Here is a 20,371-nt window from a genome sequence, read left to right as displayed (position 1 = left end):
TGCCTTAAACAAATAGGTACAGAATTAACAATCATGTACATTTGTGTACCGTCAGTTGTTGTCTTGTTCTTTAAGAGACTTATTTGGTTGTGGTTTCAGAACTTCATATTATAAGCATTTTAAACTTGTCAAATCAATGACAGAGAATTGACGATGCCCCATTCTTGTCTATAATGGTCTTTCTGCTTCAGTTACTTTTTGAAGCATTTTGCAGTTGCATAAATTTCTGTACTCTATGTAGATAGAATCTAGTTAGCCAAAATCTTTCTATTGTTCAGTTTTTGTATAATTTTTACCTCCAAAATCTAGTACATGAGCAGAAGTGTTTTGTTATGTAAGAGCAGATCTACGACTGTCAGCGACTGTTTTACGTCTGTCAGCCTCTGGGAATCCACGACTGTCAGTCATGATTCAACGACTGTTTTACGACTGTTCTACGACTGTCAGCCACTGGGAATCTATGACTGTCAGTCATGATTTAACGACTGTTTCTACGACTGAAAATTTGCATATTTTGTGAATAATTAGTGGCTGATACAGTGCACTGACAGGCCCTGATCAGAGGCAAAACAGTGCTGTCTGACAGTCACTGACAGTGCCATTCCAGGCCTGATAGTTTGTTAAGGGCATTCTGCCAACCAGCAAAGTGCACTGATTTTCACTTGTCTGTTCATTTCCCAGGGTCTCAAAGTCACAATGAGGAAACATCCAAAGAAATTCCTCTGTAAGTGTAAATTAAGTAAGTTGAGTGCAGGCAGCTCTGTCAGGTTTAACCCCTATTTCACGGTATATTACACAGGGCACTGTAACCCAGGCTGCAAGCTTAACTTTCTCAGAGCTGAGTCACATCTGATATTGATAAAAAAAAAAGGAGTTCACAAAAAGGTCATGACTTCTCTGGATAATTTCTGAATCAGTTCCTACTTTTTTGGCCTGCATCATACCGGTACATGCTTGCTGTAGAAGCTAACAGATAAGGGGCAGTATATATTCCAGCCCACCACTTTTGACATGACAAAAGTCAACAAAATCAGTGTTACACAATTCTATCTGTTGTCTATATACACAGAGCAGTTGTTGGCCTGCAATTTTACCTACAATTCATATTATTGTAGCATACTTTCTTGTTTTACACATCAGCTTTAAGTTGAAAGTTGACACAGCATTGAATGACTTCCTGTTAAATTACAATATATGCCTATGATAAACACAAGAAACACCAGAGCAGGCCAAAAAAGAAAAAAAATCATGGCATAATCACGTTAAAACTGTATCATAACATATGGGGTGACATCAAAACACTTATAGACTTTTAGTTTTTAGAACCTACTGTAACCACAAACATTGCTAAAAATCTAGTACTAGGCTAAAGGTAGGAAATACATTGTACCAAATTCTGCTTTACAATGAGCTATCCATGAAGCACCTAGGCCCATCCCTTTTATTTTTGAAATATTTTCTCGCCTTAACACATTTGTTGCCTACTTCACTGCTGATACTCATTTCCGTGCAGTTCGGGTACTTGGTGAGGGTTGCGGCTGAAAAAAAAGGACTTGTTAGCATTACGTTTTAATTTGGTGCTGATAAACTAATATTTTACTGATAAGAAACTACAGATGTATTGGACAATGCTCAATGTGAAAGAAAAAAAATATATACCTTGAAAAGCAGCATTTATTTGTATGCCGTTAACATTGTTATCACATGCAAAGTACATATACAACCCAAAAGGAGAGTGAAAAATTCAACATGACATTGGACAATAAACTTGTAATTTTACATAAACATTTGTGTGTTATCTGAGTGTGTTTCATTGAAGTTATAGCATTGCCTTCTTTGAATTATCAGATACTACTCACAAACAATGGCTCCCATGATGTCCTGGTCTAAAGCTGCATATCCGTTGGATCCTCCTCCTTTATAATTAGACACAGCCAGCACCTCCCTCGTGAAATAAAAATCCATCAACTTCTTCATGTAGGCCTTAGGACTATTTCTCCCAGTCAGTTCTGCATTGAGCAACTGACTGGGAAAAATGACAACTCCATAGTTCCCTGACCCCAGTGGGACGGGTGACTGCACTGTGTTCTGAAAAAAGAAATGAAACTTCTACATAAAAATTATGTACTTGGTTTGTACATTCATTTTCTAACATCACAAGAAGCAGTTTTGATGTAATACCAGGTCTCATAATGCACATTGTTTTTTTTTGGCCTATCTCATTTATTTGCAGTCGCAGCGGATGTTATCCATTCAAGTGTTTCTTTCTGTGGTCTTATCTTAGTGTAATCAGAAAGAAAGTAGAAAGTACATTATTTTAGAACACAAGATTTTCAAGGTGAAAATTTTAATTACCAGAGGGGTCTGCAGTGGGTACTTGAAACGCCTGGTGGTTTCTGCATTAGTCGTCAGATTGTTGATTTGGTGAAGGGGTGATCGGAGACTGCTGTTAAACTGAGGGGTGGATGTGGCTGGTGAAGAGAACTGCAAAGGGCGATGGACGGGAGTAGTGTTGAAGGAAGGATCAGTTGAGATGGGGGAATAATCAAGACCAGGTTGACGTGGGGGCAACTGTTCTTCTCCATACCACGTGGGCTGTACAGGACCCCAAACTGTGTGCTGTACACGACCCGGGCCTGTGTGCTGTACACGACCTGGGCCTGTGGGCTGTACACGACCCGGGCCTGTGGGCTGTACACGACCCGGGCCTGTGTGCTGTACACGACCCGGGCCTGTGGGCTGTACACGTCCCGGGCCTGTGGGCTGTACACGACCCGGGCCTGTGGGCTGTACACGACCCGGGCCTGTGGGCTGTACACGACCCGGGCCTGTGGGCTGTACACGACCCGGGCCTGTGGGCTCTCCATTCTCCTGCTCCGTGGCCTCTCCATTCTCCTGTTCCGTGGGCTCCCCATTCTCCTGCTCCGTGGGCTCTCCATTCTCCTGCTCCGTGGCCTCTCCATTCTCCTGCTCTATGGGCTGTACAAGACCCAGGCCTGTGGGCTCTCCATTCTCCTGCTCCATGGGCTGTACAAGACCCAGGCCTGTGGGCTCTCCATTCTCCTGCTCCGTGGGCTCTCCATTCTCCTGCACCGTGGGTTCCCCATTCTCCTGCTCCGTGGGCTCTCCATTCTCCTGCTCCGTGGGCTCTCCATTCTCCTGCTCCGTGGGCTCTCCATTCTCCTGCTCCGTGGGCTCTCCATTCTCCTGCTCCGTGGGCTCTCCATTCTCCTGCTCCGTGGGCTCTCCATTCTCCTGCTCCGTGGGCTCTCCATTCTCCTGCTCTGTGGGCTCCCCATTCTCCTGCTCTGTGGGCTCCCCATTCTCCTGCTCTGTGGGCTCTCCATTCTCCTGCTCTGTGGGCTCTCCATTCTCCTGCTCTGTGGGCTCTTCTCCAGCAACATTCTGTAGATTGGTAACAAACAAATGGAGTCAATATTGTAGAATTGTGGTAGAATGAATGTCTAAAGATATCATCACTGTGGTCATTTTCATGCTAACCACATATGGTCAGTCTTTCAGTTTCATCTTATTTGAGCAATAGTTTTTGTCATTTTAGATGGACAAACATTATAAAACACAATACATTTACTGATAGTACCTAAGGTACAAAATAAGGTAGAATTGTGTAAATTCTCAATTTGATGTTTGGTGTGTATTGATTTTCCTTTTTGCTGTGTCCCTTGTCTACATGCACCGTACATGCGTGTTAAGAGAACTTACCATCAACTGCAACAGCTCATCGGCAGAACCATTCATGGCAGCTTGTCTATGCTTGGCAAGGGCAATGTCGTGAGGTGTCGGTGCCTGTACGTGGTTAACAAGTTTGATCATTATACAGCTATGATTGCATGTAGTTTTCTATTCTTTATTTGTAACTATGACATTGTGTCCCAAGGCCCCAGTCTATGGTTGATTGATTGCGAAAAAGGAACTTTGTTGCTTACCAGAACTTGATATGAATATCAAATAACATTTACTGACTCAAAAAACTAGTCGTTACTTTTAAACCGGTAAGGCTTAGGTCACATTTCCAAACCGGGGCCCGGCCGGAATGCTTTAAGGAACGGAAAATTTAAAGATATGTCTAGAAATATACATAAATTATGCCCACGAATCTTATGTTGACGACGTCTTGTGTAGTTTGTTGTCTTTTATATCATACTTTTCGTTCCCGAAAGCTGCCCGGCCTGCGTTGGAAATGTGACGTAGGCCCATTAGTCAAGCATCAACTTGAAGTCTATAGGTCCATTGTAGAAGAAAAAGTTTGCTAAAGCAGGTTACTTGTCACAACCCACCGTACATGCAAGTTTCATGCTGTCTGTCTTCAAGCAAAAACGTTCGCATAGTTTGGGATCTATAAGTGGTAAGTGCCATCTCCGTAAGAAATTCTACGAAATCCAATGGATTGGGGAGCACGCAGACACACTGTAGCATTTCCTAAGTACATGCTGAACTCTCTCTGCTTTCTGGTTGTGGATTCACACCCCGTAAGAACCAGTACAGACAACACGCGTACTCTCATTAGATGCCATTGAGAGTGAGTAAGGAAACCATATGTAAGCACCACGTGCAAGTTCGGCCTGCATACGGTAACATGGCAATCGCACGGAGATTGTACGTTGTAAGCACATAAACTCACGACTTGCACAACAAATGTTGCAAGCAACTCCTGTCAGGCAAATTGGCATGCACATACCTACACATAGCCCAACCTTGCAAGTACCACGCAATTATATACATGTACTCCATCCTTTTGCCTGTCCTTCCCCATGTTTAGCCGTGGCATCCCAAAAAAATTGACCTAGGCTTACTTAAGCTACAATAGTAATCATGCCACTTTGTTCAATTTGCATGACCACATAGTAGTACCTTCTTCTTCTTCTTTGTACTTTGGTCTTTGGTCTTTTTGGTGGCCTGAAGCAAGAAAAAAAATCTATTAGTCAATTTATCAACCTAGCTTGACCAGTCTGTAATGCAAGCATTAAAAACAAATCACTTGTACCCATTAAAGTTGGAAGAAACTGATTAGTGATCTTTCAATATTCATGGACAGACTGATGGACAAAATGTACCAGTGTCATCAATGTTGTCAGATATGACAAGGACAAATATATGACTACATACCTCATCATTGGCCTTAGTTGACGTCCGTTTTGCTCCTTTTTTACTTTGAGTTCTCTCTGCAGCTTTCTGTAAAGTGGTATAGTAGGAGAATGTAACATTCAATTTACACTACTGTTTTTGCCTTCTTAAATTTTTGTGACGGGTCAGTTCAACTCATGGACAAGGCCACCTGACCACTTCCAAGGTGGAAACAGCATTTTTTCATCCGCACATACAATGTACAGTATTCCCAAAATCCCAATCCCCCACTAGATTGATCTGAGAGCCATTACACATGGACAACTGACTGTACTCAACAGGTGTTTTTCAGTCAAGAACACCTACATGCCAGGAAAGCAATACATGCTTGTATGATTAAGCAGTCAGGGCACAATGCAAACTTTTATCTACATTCTTTCTCTTAATGAAAAACATCAGAAACAAAATAACATCATACAATTTTCATATACATGATTTAAAGCCATTCACTATTTAGGAATGTGGCCTGGTATGAGACTTACCCCCTTAGCTTTGTCCTTGCCATCATGATCAAGTTTCTTGTCAAGACTTAGACCAAAGGAAGATGCCTCGGAGTGATCCCCTGAAAAATAAAAAAACTTTATTAACAGTTGATACAAACCTTTCTATCCAGCCTTGAAAAATATTCATCCCATCCATCCCAAAATATTAATGTGATGAAACTGCTGAAAATATATATTTGGCAAACAAAAGAAGCTCGAGCTCAGTTTTATGTTCAGCTTTTTAGTCAAACTTTATGTCTACATGGTTCAGGTTTCTTAGACATGTACAGGGCTGTAATACACGAATAAAATAAGTTTAAATGAAAAAGAAAATGAACTGAGATGACTTAATGATGGAGCCCCCACCCCACCCCATCAAACACTAATACATATAGCATGGCCTTTTTAATAATTTTAATAAAAACATTTAAATGTATGATTACATCAGTTGCCAAAGGAGTTCTGTATACTTATTTATGAACAATTGCACTCAGGTGTTGACGTCATCGGCTTATCTCAATCTGTTTCTAATCAGGCAATTGTAAATGAGGTACAGGTAGGTTTCTTTGTAGTTGATGCTACATTCAGAGCTATGTGCATCATTATATAATTACGGACATTACAATAAATAGCAATGAATAAAAATGTAAATGCATACTACAATTTGTAAGCACAAACCTGTAGTGCTGAAGAGCACAGTTCCCTCATGCTCCCCATCCTTGTCAACTACTGTGACCCGGTTGCCAACTTTGGCAACCTCTCTCCTGGTCTTCCCTTTTGGGACAACCACTCTCTTGGCATCGCATACCAAGCCTTTTGGCTTGCCATCCTCTCTTGTCTTAAAGAGGAGATACAACCATTTTGGATCTGGTGATTAAATAAACAGTACACATCAGTTTAACTACATGCAAAAAGACGTGTTTGTTAGATTTGAAAGTAAAGGTAAGCACTGTGTAATATTTTTGGCCCACAAACTATCATCAATTACCATAATACCGCCACTAATCATAATACCGCCAAATAAATTATCGATGAATTTAAGGAGATTTAATAGTGCAGCTGAAATTTCCGCGGTATGCACACTTCAGACATCCACGTGTTCAGCACATTTTTAAAAAGGCTTCAATAGCGGTTACATTCATCACCATATTTGTAGACAATAATCACATGTACATGTGCTCACGGCACAAGACGAGTATGATTCAACAGCAATCTTGAATTTAGGTTGGTGACCTACATTTTGTACAGCTGGTGTAAAAGTGTGAGGAACCTTTACATAGCCCAGGCCTACGGTTGTTACGGACAAAATTGAACGTACGCCACCATTTGCCCGCCATTTTTTTATCACTACACTAGCCGTAAAGATTTATTTAGTGGTTGTGACGGACCAAAGTTAAATGAAAGTTTTTGACAGTATACGTCCGTTTTCTCTTGACTTTCTGTATGCTCATGCAGGTTTTTGTATGAAGGTACATAGCGACAGTTGATTGTGCTTTGTTTCCTTCTGGCGGTATTATGTATCATCGTAGTGGCTATATATCACAACTTGTAAACGCCATCCAATGCATGTACATGATTTGATATAGTTTGTCAGAACATTATGAGGGATTTCGGAACATAGGGATTTTGGAACATAGGGCTTGAAACCACTTGAACAGACTCAAGAACAGTAATTAAAAGAGATCAGAGCCCATGTTTCTAAATCTAAATGTTGGACACACATGGTACATGGTACACTGAAATCAAGCATCTCAACTTTCAAGACAAGTAAAAGAACAAAAACTTACCCTTGTAATGAAGTCTAGTTGACATAGTTGAAGTGGAACTCCAAAAAAAAAAACGAGAAAAGTGTGATCTCCCAGAGACTTCAAAATGGCAGGTCTGCACTGTTGCAGCAAATACACACACAAATTTCCCGCTTTTTTGTTGAAGCTAATGTGGGCCACATGTGTATTTGCATGATGTAAAACCAACCAATCTCCAGCTCCTGCAGGACGAAGGCCAGTGAGTCATGCCTGGTGAATGTGAGTAATATGTCAAAGGGGACAACCATGTCTAATCTAGTGGGATAGATTTCATGAGCACATGCACAGATCTCAGTACTGAGCCCATTTGTCCTGAGGATTCAGAAGTAGTGACCTCAGTGAAATGTCTACTTGTAACTCAACATCATGGAGGTCCTGGAAAGTAATTTGGATGATTTGGAGCGGAATGATTTCTCAGATGAATGTGGTGAAGACTGGGACGAGTTAGAGGAAAATCGTGAAACCTGCACAGAGGCAATTTCCTGGTTTCGATCTGAGGACAGCAAGGCCCCAACATTAGTGGACAGGCTAGAACAGTTGCCACTCTATCCTGGATGTCAGCTGAGCTATGGAGAAAGTATGCTGCTGGTTATGGCGTTCATCCTATCTCACCACCTCAGTTCAAGTACAACGGTAGACCTCCTTGAATTGATTGGATTACATACCCAGTACCAAAGCCTGTTCTGTACTTCCAAGTACCTTTTCGACAAGTTTTTCAGTCTGAAAAACTTGACATTTCCTGTCCAAAGACATTACTTTTGTTCAGCCTGCTTGACCAGTGTATCCGAGGAAGACGCAGTCTGCAACAGGTGTAATAGCAACCTACAATCACCAAAGTCCACATTTTACTTCCTGGAGATGAGCATTTTGTCGCAACTCCAAGCAATGTTTCAAAGTAAGTCCATTAATACATTAACTTGTTTAAACCCTAGCAGCTCCTTGATAACTGATTTAAGTCTTATACAGTAGCCCAATTATGAACTCTTCATTTCTTTCAAATGATAAGCGTAGAAATACAACATTAAGCCTATGATTAGAAGTCTATAACTGGTGAAACACTTCTACAGTACAACACAGTGCAAATTCGCTTTAGGTATTTTTACATGTAGGTATTTTTGTTCAATTTTGCAATTTGCCCAATTTTTTTAATTGTTTTTGTAGGGAAAGGCTTCTACCAAGAGATCATCAAACAGAGGCAGCGAAAGAAGAAGAATCAATCAGCCATTGAAGACATCACAGATGGTTCCATCTACACCAGTAATCAACAACTCCAGGACAAGCATAACATTTCTTTCCTGATGAACACGGATGGGATAAAAGTCTTCCGTTCATCGAACTACGGCCTGTGGCCAGTATATCTGGCAATCAATGAACTGCCTTTTAGAATGCGGTAAGTGCACATCGTTTGAACTTTTTGGTAAAATTAACAGAAATACATTTCAATAGTTTTCCGGCACTCAACATACGCACTGATTGTTAACAATTAAACCAAACCTTGCATGTTTCAGCATGTAAGAAATTAAGCACCAACAGTGTCTCGTAGTATAAAAAGGTAGACTGAAAAGGTACCAGTATGACAGGGTAATAGTACTTGAGCCATGAAAGCCTTCACCTACATATAAGTCCCTATGAATAATGTCATGCATACATGTACGTACAGTTTTGGTAGTGCAAATGACAAGGCCCCATGCATTCATGATGCAAAAAAACTGTTCTATCCGTTTGGCCTGCAAATCTGATGGCAGTTCCTTGTTTAAGTTCCTTGGCATGACAATGCATAGTCATGTGACCTCTGACCCTCTGAGATTGTTGTGATTCTGCACGATCTTGTGACTGCATAATATTATTGGTCTTTGATTGCAACTGAGCCAATGTCTTAATTGCTATAGCTGCATTTTTTCATGTCCTTGGAAAGGCATTTAGTTCCCAACATGCTGTAAGTTTCCTCTGGATCTCCTGACACATCCCCCCTCCTATATCAGGACTGTTGGTTCCCTTAAGTCAACCAGGAGGCGGCCCGATAATAAAAATGAATTTTATGACTAAAAACGAAAAAATGTTTTAGATCCATCTTGTGTGGAGGTTCGGAAATTATCCGCTTTATATCAAAACAAAGTGTTCATGATGACAAATTTATGATAATCCATTTCAGCTTGCCAAATCAATGGGACCATTTCATTTTTTGCGTCATGAACGGGGCCTTTTATATATATTTTCTTAAATTTTTTTTAGTTAATATAAAACCTTCTTTTTCAGAAATAAAGTTTGGAAAAGACAACTTACGTATTATAATCATTCCCTTGTTGAATGTTGCAGAACACGCCGTGAGAACATGGTATTTGCTGGCCTTTGGTTTGGTGAATATAAACCAAAGATGAGGATCTTCCTCCCTCCTCTGGCAAAAAGCATCAAGGCTCTTGCAGATGGTAAGTAACTGAATTTGTTTTCAATTATACTTTGCAAAAGTAGGCTTACTGATTGTCATTGACTATATGCAATGTTGGTGGCACAGGGGGTGGGGGTGGTAAGGGGTCAAGGGGGTGTGCCCCCGAAAATATCAAGCTGGATCCCTTGTGTATTTTTTCCATGATGGAAATTTCATGAAATCTCGGTAGTCTGCCAAGTGAGAAAATTGTGAACCCCTGAAAATGCTGAAGAGATCAGTCCTGATTTTAAAACTTTGAAGGACATTAGGTTCACGCCTTGGGCACCGGACATGCACCCTCACACTCTGGGTTGACAACAATCGCGGCAAAGCCTAACGATATCACCCCTGACAACTCAGCCACAGAATTCGGTTATTATGGGCGTGGCTTCTAACCAACTGTCAGCCCATCGGAGAGATGGCTTTTTGTTGTCGAAAGCTCGGAAAGGCGCCATATAAGGCGACTCATTAATATTCAAGAGCAAGATAACAGTACCGGCATAACGTTTCACAGTACTTTCAGCGTCCAGCCGTCTTTAGTTAGGTACCAAATTTAACAGTTGTCAGTTCTGTGGGTATAGGTAACCACTGCATCAACGTATACCGACCTAGCATATGAAAAAAAAAAAACATTACCGTCACGCAAAGATAAACAGATCTTTGTGCACGCCGTGCCGTACCATGCGTACGCTGTTTGCTCGAAACTTGCAATCCGGTCGCTGATTGGCCTGCGACAAATCAGGCAAGCTCATTAATATTATAAGCAAGGCACCCCTAATAACCGAATTCTGTGGCTGAGTTGTCAGGGCCTAGGGGTGATATCATTAGGCTTTGCCGCAATTGTCAACCCTGAGTGTGAGGGTGTGGACATGTTGTTTTTAACTCAAAGCCTAGCTTACACATAGCTGTATTTGGCCCCCGAACACTAGCCGACCCTTAAGTAGTTTCGACCACGTCTATCTTTAAGCTCGGGAAGGTCCATAAAAACAGGGACATTTATGAAGATTATTATTACAATGTATTACATCCAAAGAAATGGCAGAGCATGGAGTCCTCAACCAGTGGAGACAATTTTGGATCGGATAGAACAAATTTTATTCGAATAAAAGTTTTATTTGAATCGTTTTTCTGAGTGTGAACGGGGTCTTACTCCAGACTGTTATTTCAAATGCTCTTACTGTAATATGTTTTTATTGTTATTGTGTTGTGTCTTATGTGCCCAGGGTTGCCTGTAAAGCAGGTCTACTCTGACCTGAGTCATTTCCTGGTAAAATAAATAAAGTGAAAGTGTCCTGATTGCTATCTGAAATGGACATTAATAGCAATTTTCAAAAAAGTGGTCATTTTCATTTCTAATCAAAATTATCCTTTCCTCATTTTGTAAACATTTGGATCACAGATAACTCCAAATCGCATTTATGGTTTGTTTGTTTTTATTTTGGCTCGATGACGGTTGTGTGAAGTTTTTGGGTGATTCGGCTACATCCTAGCTAGTAATAGTCATTTTGCTTGGGATTGAGCAGAGATTTGTGTACAGTTTCGGGGTTAATCGTTGATAGGTTGGAAAAAATCTGGGAGCAATCACTATCTATGATGAAACACGTCAGCCCCTTCATCACAACATCAGCATTCCACACCTTGTACAACGCCATTTTTCTACCACACATAACATATGCCTGCACGGCATGGGACACTGCTCCAGATCAGGACCTACAGAAGCTACAAACCATGCAAAATCGGGCGGGAAAACTAATCCTGAAGGCCCCACACAGGACACCATCAACTGAAGTACACTCTAGGCTGGGCTGGAAGGACATTAAGGCAACACATCAATACTATAACGCCATATACTCTTCTACAAAGCTCTGAACAGTAAACTCCCACCCTACATGCGCCAGATGTTTGTCTATTGCCGAGACCAAAGCACAAGAACAACCAGGCAAAGCACAAGCCATACATTATGTACCATGTCAGAAGTATACACTCTAAATGATACTGAAATAGGATCATGTCGAGTTAAACAATAACAATTCTTAACATGCAGAACCTTCATTTTGTTTCATTTAGGATTTCAAGTGAGACCACCTGACACGACTCCCTTTGAGTGCAAGGCATTTCTCTTGGCCTGTTCATGCGATCTGCAGGCGAAGGCTCTTGTGATGGACATGGTGGCACACAATGGATATTATGGCTGTCCAAAATGTCTACAGAAAGGCACACATAATGATCGTCGGCACCAGTATCCATGTGGTGCTGAAGGTGCACAAGACCCCCTGAGAACACATGAAGAAACCCTTGCCCATGCCAGGGAGGCACACATACAACAGACTACGGTATGGCATTGTCTTGGCATCTTAGAGAAACAGTAACTGTAAATGCAGAAATGTTCGCGGTGGAGTAATGTTTTTGCGGTTTTTGCGGCGGCCGCTTTACAGCGAATTTAAAACCACCGCAAACATTTTTCCATAACAGTAAGAGATTGCGGTGCATTGTGCTACAGCGAAATTAAAACAACCGCAAAAAGTCTATTTTCCGCTCTGCGAACTTAAATGCATTTACAGTACTAGATTCTATAGATAAAATCAAAGCAGGACTGTCAAAATTCTGAATTTTGTTAGGATACTTGTGATGGTTTTTGTCAGTATATTTTCCTATGGTCCCAAATGCAAATGCATTAATCAATTTCAGTTTTCAAAATACCATAATGGAAAACAATTCTACACAATTTTCACTTTGGTCTTACCAAAAAGCAGAAGTTTAAACTGGATATAGATTTTTTTAAGAGCCGAGCATAACCCATCAATTTTTGTTGTATCACAGATTTAACACTATTTAAGGGGAATTAGATTACAAAGATAGTAAGGTACACTTGTGTTGTACTGCAAGTCTATGGGTATTTTAACAACACTGTCTGCTATGGCTCAATGCCCAGGCCTAAAAAGTGCCCTTTTCCTTATCTATTTGATGAGAAATGCATTGCGATATGGTGTGATACTTATACATGTAGTTATGCATGTGGCTATACATAAGGCATAACAGTTATGACTATGCAGGACCGCTAACTACTGAGGCATTAAAAGTCTTATTCTTAACATGTATAAGCTATAGAGCTGGATGATTATCTAAAAAGCTGTAAAACCCATTGGGACATGTGACTCACACTCTATGCATTGGATCTGTTAAGTTGACATGAAGACAAGACATGAAGATAATGGTACATAAATGGTAGGAAACAGAGACTTTTCCTTTGGTAGTAGAAAGAAATCTATCTTGAAATTTTCTTGCTTGGAGCCAGGTGTTAAAATCGTGAATACCGGTATATAGGTCCAAATGACTTGAAATTCTTTTGTACTACTGTGTGTGCATGTACATTGCAAATATGATATCCCTCATGTACACTATCATGGTATCTGTCCAATCAGGTGTATGGAATCAAGGGACCGTCCTGGCTGAACCTTGCTCCAAGGTTCAATCTCATAAGTGGGATGACGATCGATTACATGCACGGTAGCCTTCTGGGAATAACAAAGGCTCTCATGAGCCTTTGGTTCAAGTCTGCCAAAACACAAAGGTACTACTGTGGGCACCATTTGCAGGAAATTGATGAGATGATGCTAGCGATGAGGCCACCTCTTGATATTCACCGAACTCCGAGAGCAATACAAGACCACATGCAGCACTGGAAAGGTGGGTGCCTCTTCACACTTACTTCAAATTCTTTTCAAAGTTATATAATGGAGTCAATATTAGATCTACAAATGTTTCTTTGCTGAACCACATTTCTCACAGGTAGGTGTTAAGCCTATTACAGGGTTCAAATAACTTTTTGTAGCCAGGTTGCCCAGTGATTGAACTCAACTAATCAACAAAAATTAAGAGGGTATGGAAAGACCAACACACTTAGCGGGGAACAAAAATGCAAATGTATGTGCACTTTAACCAGTTAACTATAGTCTACTTAGTATATGCAGGTACTTGGCAAATGACAGTAAGGTAACAGAGACACCTTGAAGGCAAACCAGAGGTGGTTTATGCAGCAAATGACTGGAATAAAATTGTGCTATGAGACTGGTACCAGCTGGATTTATAATGCATAGAAGAAGAACCTCCAATAACTAATGCTGGTTTGCCCATGAACACTTCAAGTTTTTGCGAACCCAGTCCCCTATTCTTGAGCTTTGCAAGTAAATTTTGATCTATCTCAATATTTTCAATTGTCAACATAAGTAAAAGAATTGAGTACGTTAAAAAAATTCACACAGAGGGAAAATGTACACATTGAATTATTATTTTTTTTCAAATATAGGGCATTTTTCATGTACATGTGGTAATATATGCATGTGGTTTGCAAACCATCCATCCATCCATCCATCCAACCATAAATCATGACCCATCCACTTTGATTAATGAAAAAGTAATTTTTACATCATCTCCACTTGTTAATTAAGGTGTTCTGTATCTGTTTTTAGCATCGGAGTACAGGGCCTGGTTATTATTCTACAGCCTCCCCATCATGCAGCATTTCCTGCCACCCGACTACTATGAAAACTACACCCTGCTGGTCACTGGGCTTCACATCCTTCTCAAAGACACCATAACTGAAGCAGAGCTGCAGTCAGCAGATGACCACCTGAAGCAGTTTGTCAATGGGTTTGAAAAGCTGTATGGTACGTCCCCATTCCTTAGAATGAATTTTAAAAATGATGAACCTAAAGACAATCAAGATTGATTGTGAAGTAATAGCATGCTACTTGTTTAATGCTGCTGCACCTTAGGTAACATTTACTAAGAAAGAATTTCTACAATAAGTATGATAAAACAAAAGGGCTAATTATACACCTCAAAGGAAAATAAATGTACATGACATTGTAATGATTGTATGGTCCTGAACTCATTCGAATTTAAAATTTACAAATATGCACAATTTGAATACCATTGAAAAATAGTATGCACTAGAATGTTCCCTAACTACATGTCTGTACTAAATCCTACAGGAACCTCTCGAGTATCCCTCAATGTGCATTCACTGCTTCACTATGCGGACACAGTGAGGGAACTGGGGCCATTATGGGCCCATTCCTGCTTTTTCTTCGAAGATGTTAACGGCCAAGTGCTGCGACTGATCCATGGTACGCAGGCAGTGGAAGAGCAGGTTGGTTTCAGCATTTGAGTTGTTTACACCTGTTAGTTTTATGAAACATTTATGTGCAACCATTTGATGTTATGGAGAAATTAGAGGGGCGAGTAAGAACAGATACAGAAACAAACATGCCGACAACTGAGATCAAACTCGGGTCAGCAGATTACAAAGTAAGAACGCAACCGCTGTCACCAAAAGAGCTCTGAGCTCCTTGGCAAGGATGGTAGGCGGTACTTGAACCACTGTTACAGTAACAACAAATCCCTATCCTTGAATCAATGAATATACCCTCACGGCAGGGCAGCAACTTGGAACGGACCAAAGCTAACAAGGCTGGACTCAAGGGTCATATCATAGATGCTAGAAGCTGGCACAATACATTTCATGTTCCCTACATGTAATCTCTCAAAAATGTCTTGCCCTTACAAAAGAGTATCTCATTATATATATGTCAGTCATCCTTGGCTTGCTGGTTCACTCCATACATGTACATCAGCTGATTAATTTTTTTAACACTCAAGTTGAAGCGCATTCTTAATCGTTTTGTCAATCATTTCATTTTTTTGTGTGTATTTTATGATGCTCTACTGAAGATTTACAGTTTATAATTACTAGAACCAGGAGTATTCCTATCTAAGAATTAAGTTACCCTTGAGGACATGCAAAACAAGCATGAGTATACTGATACCACAATACCAAGAAGTATTTAATGTGTTCAAATGAAACATACGCCTTAGGTTATCATCTAAGAATATCAATTCTTTTGTTCCATTTACAAGGTCTTAAGAGCTGTTGCAATCCTGCAGAGGTTTGCAGAGATGGGTGACCAGTGCTTTGAGCCGGGAACACCCGCAAAGAAGCTGTGGGACAAGCTGAACAGTGTCGTTCAATCACCGGAGGAAAGGTATGTCCTCTTGACAGTCATTATTTTGCGTAAGTACAGGTGTGAAGTAACTTTAAATGTCATGACATTTTTTACAACAATATGCTGTTCCAACAAGAACATGTTTATTGTGTGACCACAACCTTTTGATTTGCATTTATGGCTAGCAGCATTATAAGTCTCAAACTATGGTCCGTATGGCAAACATGAGGACATATAAAACAAATTTCTTCAGAAACATTAAATTCATTTAATTTAGATTTAGGCTAATGAGATAAAAGCATGGCGCCTTTTCTAGATGACTGCTTGGTACAAACTCCATAGCAAGGAAAGGAAGGAGAAAAGGTAGAGAAACCACCTACATGTATTAAATCAGACAGTGACATACAATGTATTATGATGTTGACATTCTTATAGAAATTATTCTACAAAAATGATGAGTTCTTTCTTGGTGAAGAAGCAGTAACTGATGATGAACATGTTTTTCCTGTTAGGTCAAATTTCGAACAAATTGCCAGAGGCTACTACATGGTCGGCTCCTTAAAGGAGGAGTTGCGAAGGGCAAATGGAACGTATGGCAGTTTGAAGAAATGTCATGTCGATGTGGTGCTGGCCAATGTAGAATTTGTGCCAGAACGATTCATGGTGTACCAGAGGTCAGTTATATTATTAAGCCATCTTACTGCTACTTACTACATTGATGTTGTATATTGTATTTGATATGATAACAAGGAAAAATGTGTCCTTCCTTCTATTGATTCCATCTTTATACATATAATGGGGCAGCCCTAAGATGTTACGCTTTTTTACGCGCTCGAACTCACGGTGTTCCATCACTAGTTGCCAAAATGAGGTCAAGTTTTGATCAATGAATTTTTAACACATTCATATAAAGACCATATTGTGATAAGGAATACATTCATATGGTTCATGAACCCTTCACCCTCCGCGTTACAACTGGCAAACACTGAGGACGTTATCGTGAATATAACTTCCGATTTTGAGCTGCCTTAGACAGTGCACCCTAACTTGACACGCTTTTGGAATTTGCTCTCTTCGGAAGCTGATAACCAATTTAGATAAACAAATAAAAATTCTAATTTTATGATATAGCTTTTTTTTGACAGTAGAATTGTAATTGTGTGTGCTTCTTGTCTCCCACGAGGAGGGCTGAATCTATCACAATCCAGGTCGTGTTGTCATGGGAAATGGGCAAAATGCACTCAATGCGGTGGCACGACTAACAAAATCATCACGAAAAAGGACAACATTTGTGTGCATGTGCATGAGAATGGTTTGTGTTGGGGGGTGAGGGATGGTCAGCATCAATTCTCTTCAAGTTGTTATCTTACAGACCTTGAAAAGGGATACAAATTTAGCTCGATAAGGCTAATGACTGAATTTTATGATGTTCGGCTTGTTGTTGGTAGTGGGATTTGCAATTGCTGAATGATGCTAAGGAAAAATTCAAATATTTCAGAGCCAAATGATAAGAATTCTATAATATATATTAAGATGAAGTAATGGGCATTTTTCTTCTTCTTTTTCAGACTGATGAAGGAAGGCGAGATGATACACTCTCGCTTATACACTAGAGCTGTCAGGCACAATTCATACACAATTGCTTTTGTGTCAAATGGTATCACCTGTTTTGGGGAAGTGCTGTACTTTCTACAGGCATCTGTTCGAACATGCAGCTGCAGTGCTACAGCAAACTGTCAGTGTGACTTAGTCGAATCCCGTCATTATGCAATTGTGCAGTGCTTTCAGCCTGTTGGTCCTGCCCAAGGGGATTTGGAAAATTCACATCCTTTGTATTCCGTTCCCCACATTTTCAAATGTAGAAAGACAGAAGCATGTGCTGCTGTAAAGTTGAGTAACATATCTGGTAAGGTGGTGAGCATGTACATCAAGGGCAACAGCTATGTAGCAACATTTCCAAATAGGGTTGAAAAAGACTGACTTACATTCACCCCCTGTAAAACAATAGCTGTTGCTATAAGTACAACCTCTGTCCCTGTAAAACTTGGAACTGACCCTATTCTGTACTCTGTATCACCCTCATGCTGGGCAGGGTTTTGGGGGGACATGATGTTGGACATGTCTCATTGGCTAAGGTGTGTTACTAGCTTGATGTTGGCACAGTTTTCAATTTGGCAAATGTTTGCTTTAGTTCTATAAAGTATGTATACAGTTTTCAAGTTGTTTTTTTTATTTTGCACTAAGTTGCTAGTTAATTAACCCTTTTGTACAAATGTATTTCTTCAATTCTTGTCTCAGAAAGAAACACATCTTTCATGCAGTTCTTGAATATATTCCAAATTAACAGCAGGGTTAAGCCAAAAATTTTGGAAGCCATGTCTGATATGCATTTGGTTTTACATCGGTGATCTTTTTCAGAATGAGCTGTCATTCACAATAGACATTAAAGCAGTTTCTTTCGAGCATTGTCTTTAATGTTATGTACTGAGTCTGCACCTTCCTAATCTGGAGTCAATTCTTAACATGGAGCCAATCAGTTTCCCTGCCGGTTTGTCACCTCGAACCACATGCGCTGTCACGCCACAGGTGAAATGGTTGGGAGTGGGCCGTATACATGTAGTTGCTTGTTGGTTACACAGTCTCTCCATGAAACATTATATACCTTTCTTTCAACATTTTCATGTAAGTAACATCCAATTTTTTGCTCTTGGCTCACAACTGTTATAAGGAAAGTAAGTAAAGGCACTCGTCGGTCTCGCAGGACCATGAGTAGTACTACATATAAATTCTACAAAATGCACTGTTATAATAGAATAGAATCAGTACAGACTTTAAACAATTTGTTTTTGTGTTTTTTGACAATCTTAATCATTGTGTAATACTAGTGCTTACTTGTTGACCTTAATGTGTTTTAATGTTAATGCTATCATAGGGTGATAAGCTGTAGGTCTTTTTAAAGAGGATGTTTGTACTAGAAATGTGATTCACCCTCAGACTGCCAGGTATCTACAAAATATATATTAACTATCCTATTCTATATAATCTATATAATCTATTCTAATACATGTATGTCACTTGGACAGCCCAGCCTTATTGTAGCTAAACAGAAGTATGCTCTCTAGATCTTTAAAAGGCCTGTCATTTGTTAGACTAAGTTAATTAAATCTAAGCCAGTATCTTATCAACTGTGCTTGCATATCAATGTACATTGTATAGCTAGTGGGAAAACTCCCTGTTCAACTGACAGCAGCATTATATCACTGTTACAGTTCCAATAGATTGTAGGTTTCTTCCAAATATTTTCCTCCCAAGTCCATAAATGTAACATTGTTCGACTCTCCATTTGTAACATATCCGTAGTAATAAACATCTTGAAAAATTACTTCTTTTCTGACAGGTTCTTTTTATTAGGAAATAAGTATCAATTCGTATTTCATATTGAAACCTTATTCCGTCCATGGTATTGTTTGTTATTAACACATGGCACACTTTTCATACACTCAAACTCATGGCCCTCAGCGCTCGTTGCCTCAGAGAATGGTCATTTGATGACTGAAATTTTGACACATGGATGGAACAACATGCATATACTTGAATAGGAAATGCATTCATGTCGCCAAGAAACTTTCGCGCTGCGTGTTACAAGCGGCAAACACTGTGAGACAATTCTTTTGACAGTAAAATCCTGACTGTTAGTGTATGTACTTCTTATTTTAATGAGGACACCAAGAACAATCCAGCTGATATTTTGACGGGCAATGGGCTGAATGCACTGATTGTGAATGCATTACGAAAAAGCGACACTGCCAACATCAACAAAACTCTGTCTAATTATCAGAAAATATCATCTACATCTCTCTATCAAGTTTTATTTTCATAGACAGCACGAATCATTTGTTACAGTCAAAATAAATCTTTGGAGCACTCTCTATTCACCTTCACGGCCACACTCCCTTGTGAAATTACAATGGTGGCGATGTTTATATCGCTTACACATGGTAAAGCCTTTCTACTCAACAAACATTTAAAGACCCATATTCATAGTGTTTTATGGAGCTTTCTTTCTTATGTGTATGGCAGTTGTGTGACTGGTAGAGTTAGCGACACGAACCGCCAATACGCAGAGACTTGTGACCGCAGTGATTCAGCACTCTGCCAACCTTACTGATAGAATTATTTTTAAAAAAAGTAAGTAAATATGTTAAAATACCGGTATATTTTGAATGTGTGCTTGGACTTTGTTTATTTACCTTTGTAATCAGCATAGTCACTTGCAACAAACAACTTATTTTATTTAATTATGGATAATGAGATCAGAAAAAAATCCGTGCCATCTTAGGACAGGAACCATCTTAGGGCGGCCCCCGTTATCAGTAATTTAGTTTTCACTGTAAAAGTCACAGTTTCTTTTCAATAACTGGAATTAATTGAAAAATGGCATGTTGCTTATAGTGTAGGGTAGATTCCAGTAATGGCTGTTAGAAAAACCTGCTGCTTTGTTGTTGTTGT

At 39.9% G+C, this 20,371-nt stretch overlaps 2 protein-coding genes and 1 long non-coding RNA gene across 3 annotated transcripts; 1 reads left to right on the top strand and 2 right to left on the bottom strand.

Annotated features, from left to right (window-relative positions):
* Window positions 1–628: 628 nt before the first annotated feature.
* LOC118426215 (proteoglycan 4-like) lies at window positions 629–3,489 on the bottom strand. Its single transcript, XM_035835481.1, has 4 exons — window positions 3,481–3,489; window positions 2,356–3,405; window positions 1,860–2,088; window positions 629–1,538 (listed from the first exon to the last, which is right to left on the bottom strand). Exons 1-4 carry the CDS (start codon window positions 3,487–3,489, stop codon window positions 1,402–1,404), a joined length of 1,425 nt encoding a protein of 474 aa, XP_035691374.1. The 3' UTR covers window positions 629–1,401.
* A 39-nt stretch (window positions 3,490–3,528) lies between these two features.
* On the bottom strand, window positions 3,529–7,301 carry LOC118425778. Its single transcript, XR_004832324.1, has 5 exons — window positions 6,306–7,301; window positions 5,628–5,707; window positions 5,128–5,193; window positions 4,873–4,917; window positions 3,529–3,807 (listed from the first exon to the last, which is right to left on the bottom strand). It is a non-coding gene; the product is annotated as an uncharacterized LOC118425778 (long non-coding RNA).
* Window positions 7,302–8,567: 1,266 nt separating this feature from the next.
* LOC118425770 lies at window positions 8,568–19,727 on the top strand. The gene is made up of 9 exons (XM_035834841.1): window positions 8,568–8,822; window positions 9,749–9,858; window positions 11,925–12,190; window positions 13,280–13,544; window positions 14,327–14,524; window positions 14,852–15,009; window positions 15,777–15,901; window positions 16,375–16,536; window positions 17,431–19,727. Exons 1-9 carry the CDS (start codon window positions 8,731–8,733, stop codon window positions 17,840–17,842), a joined length of 1,788 nt encoding a protein of 595 aa, XP_035690734.1. The 5' UTR covers window positions 8,568–8,730; the 3' UTR covers window positions 17,843–19,727.
* Window positions 19,728–20,371: the final 644 nt, after the last annotated feature.

The sequence above is a fragment of the Branchiostoma floridae genome, chromosome 11, assembly GCF_000003815.2.
Source record: "Branchiostoma floridae strain S238N-H82 chromosome 11, Bfl_VNyyK, whole genome shotgun sequence".
Classification (NCBI taxonomy): domain Eukaryota; kingdom Metazoa; phylum Chordata; class Leptocardii; order Amphioxiformes; family Branchiostomatidae; genus Branchiostoma; species Branchiostoma floridae.
Note: the sequence above shows the minus strand (reverse complement) of the source record. Positions and strands in the feature narration are given on the sequence as shown.

What these genes read in the sequence shown, in the direction of transcription:
- LOC118426215 (XM_035835481.1), bottom strand. An exon ending in ACCCACTGCAGACCCCTCTG is followed by an intron (nt 2,089 to 2,355) that starts GTAATTAAAATT and finishes TTCTTTTTTCAG; the next exon opens with AACACAGTGCAGTCACCCGT. An exon ending in CATCATGGGAGCCATTGTTT is followed by an intron (nt 1,539 to 1,859) that starts GTGAGTAGTATC and finishes CTTTTTTTTCAG; the next exon opens with CCGCAACCCTCACCAAGTAC.
- LOC118425770 (XM_035834841.1), top strand. Translation starts at nt 8,731, where the DNA reads ATGAACACGGATGGGATAAAAGTCTTCCGTTCATCGAACTACGGCCTG. An exon ending in TGGGTTTGAAAAGCTGTATG is followed by an intron (nt 14,525 to 14,851) that starts GTACGTCCCCAT and finishes TAAATCCTACAG; the next exon opens with GAACCTCTCGAGTATCCCTC. An exon ending in CGCAGGCAGTGGAAGAGCAG is followed by an intron (nt 15,010 to 15,776) that starts GTTGGTTTCAGC and finishes TCCATTTACAAG; the next exon opens with GTCTTAAGAGCTGTTGCAAT.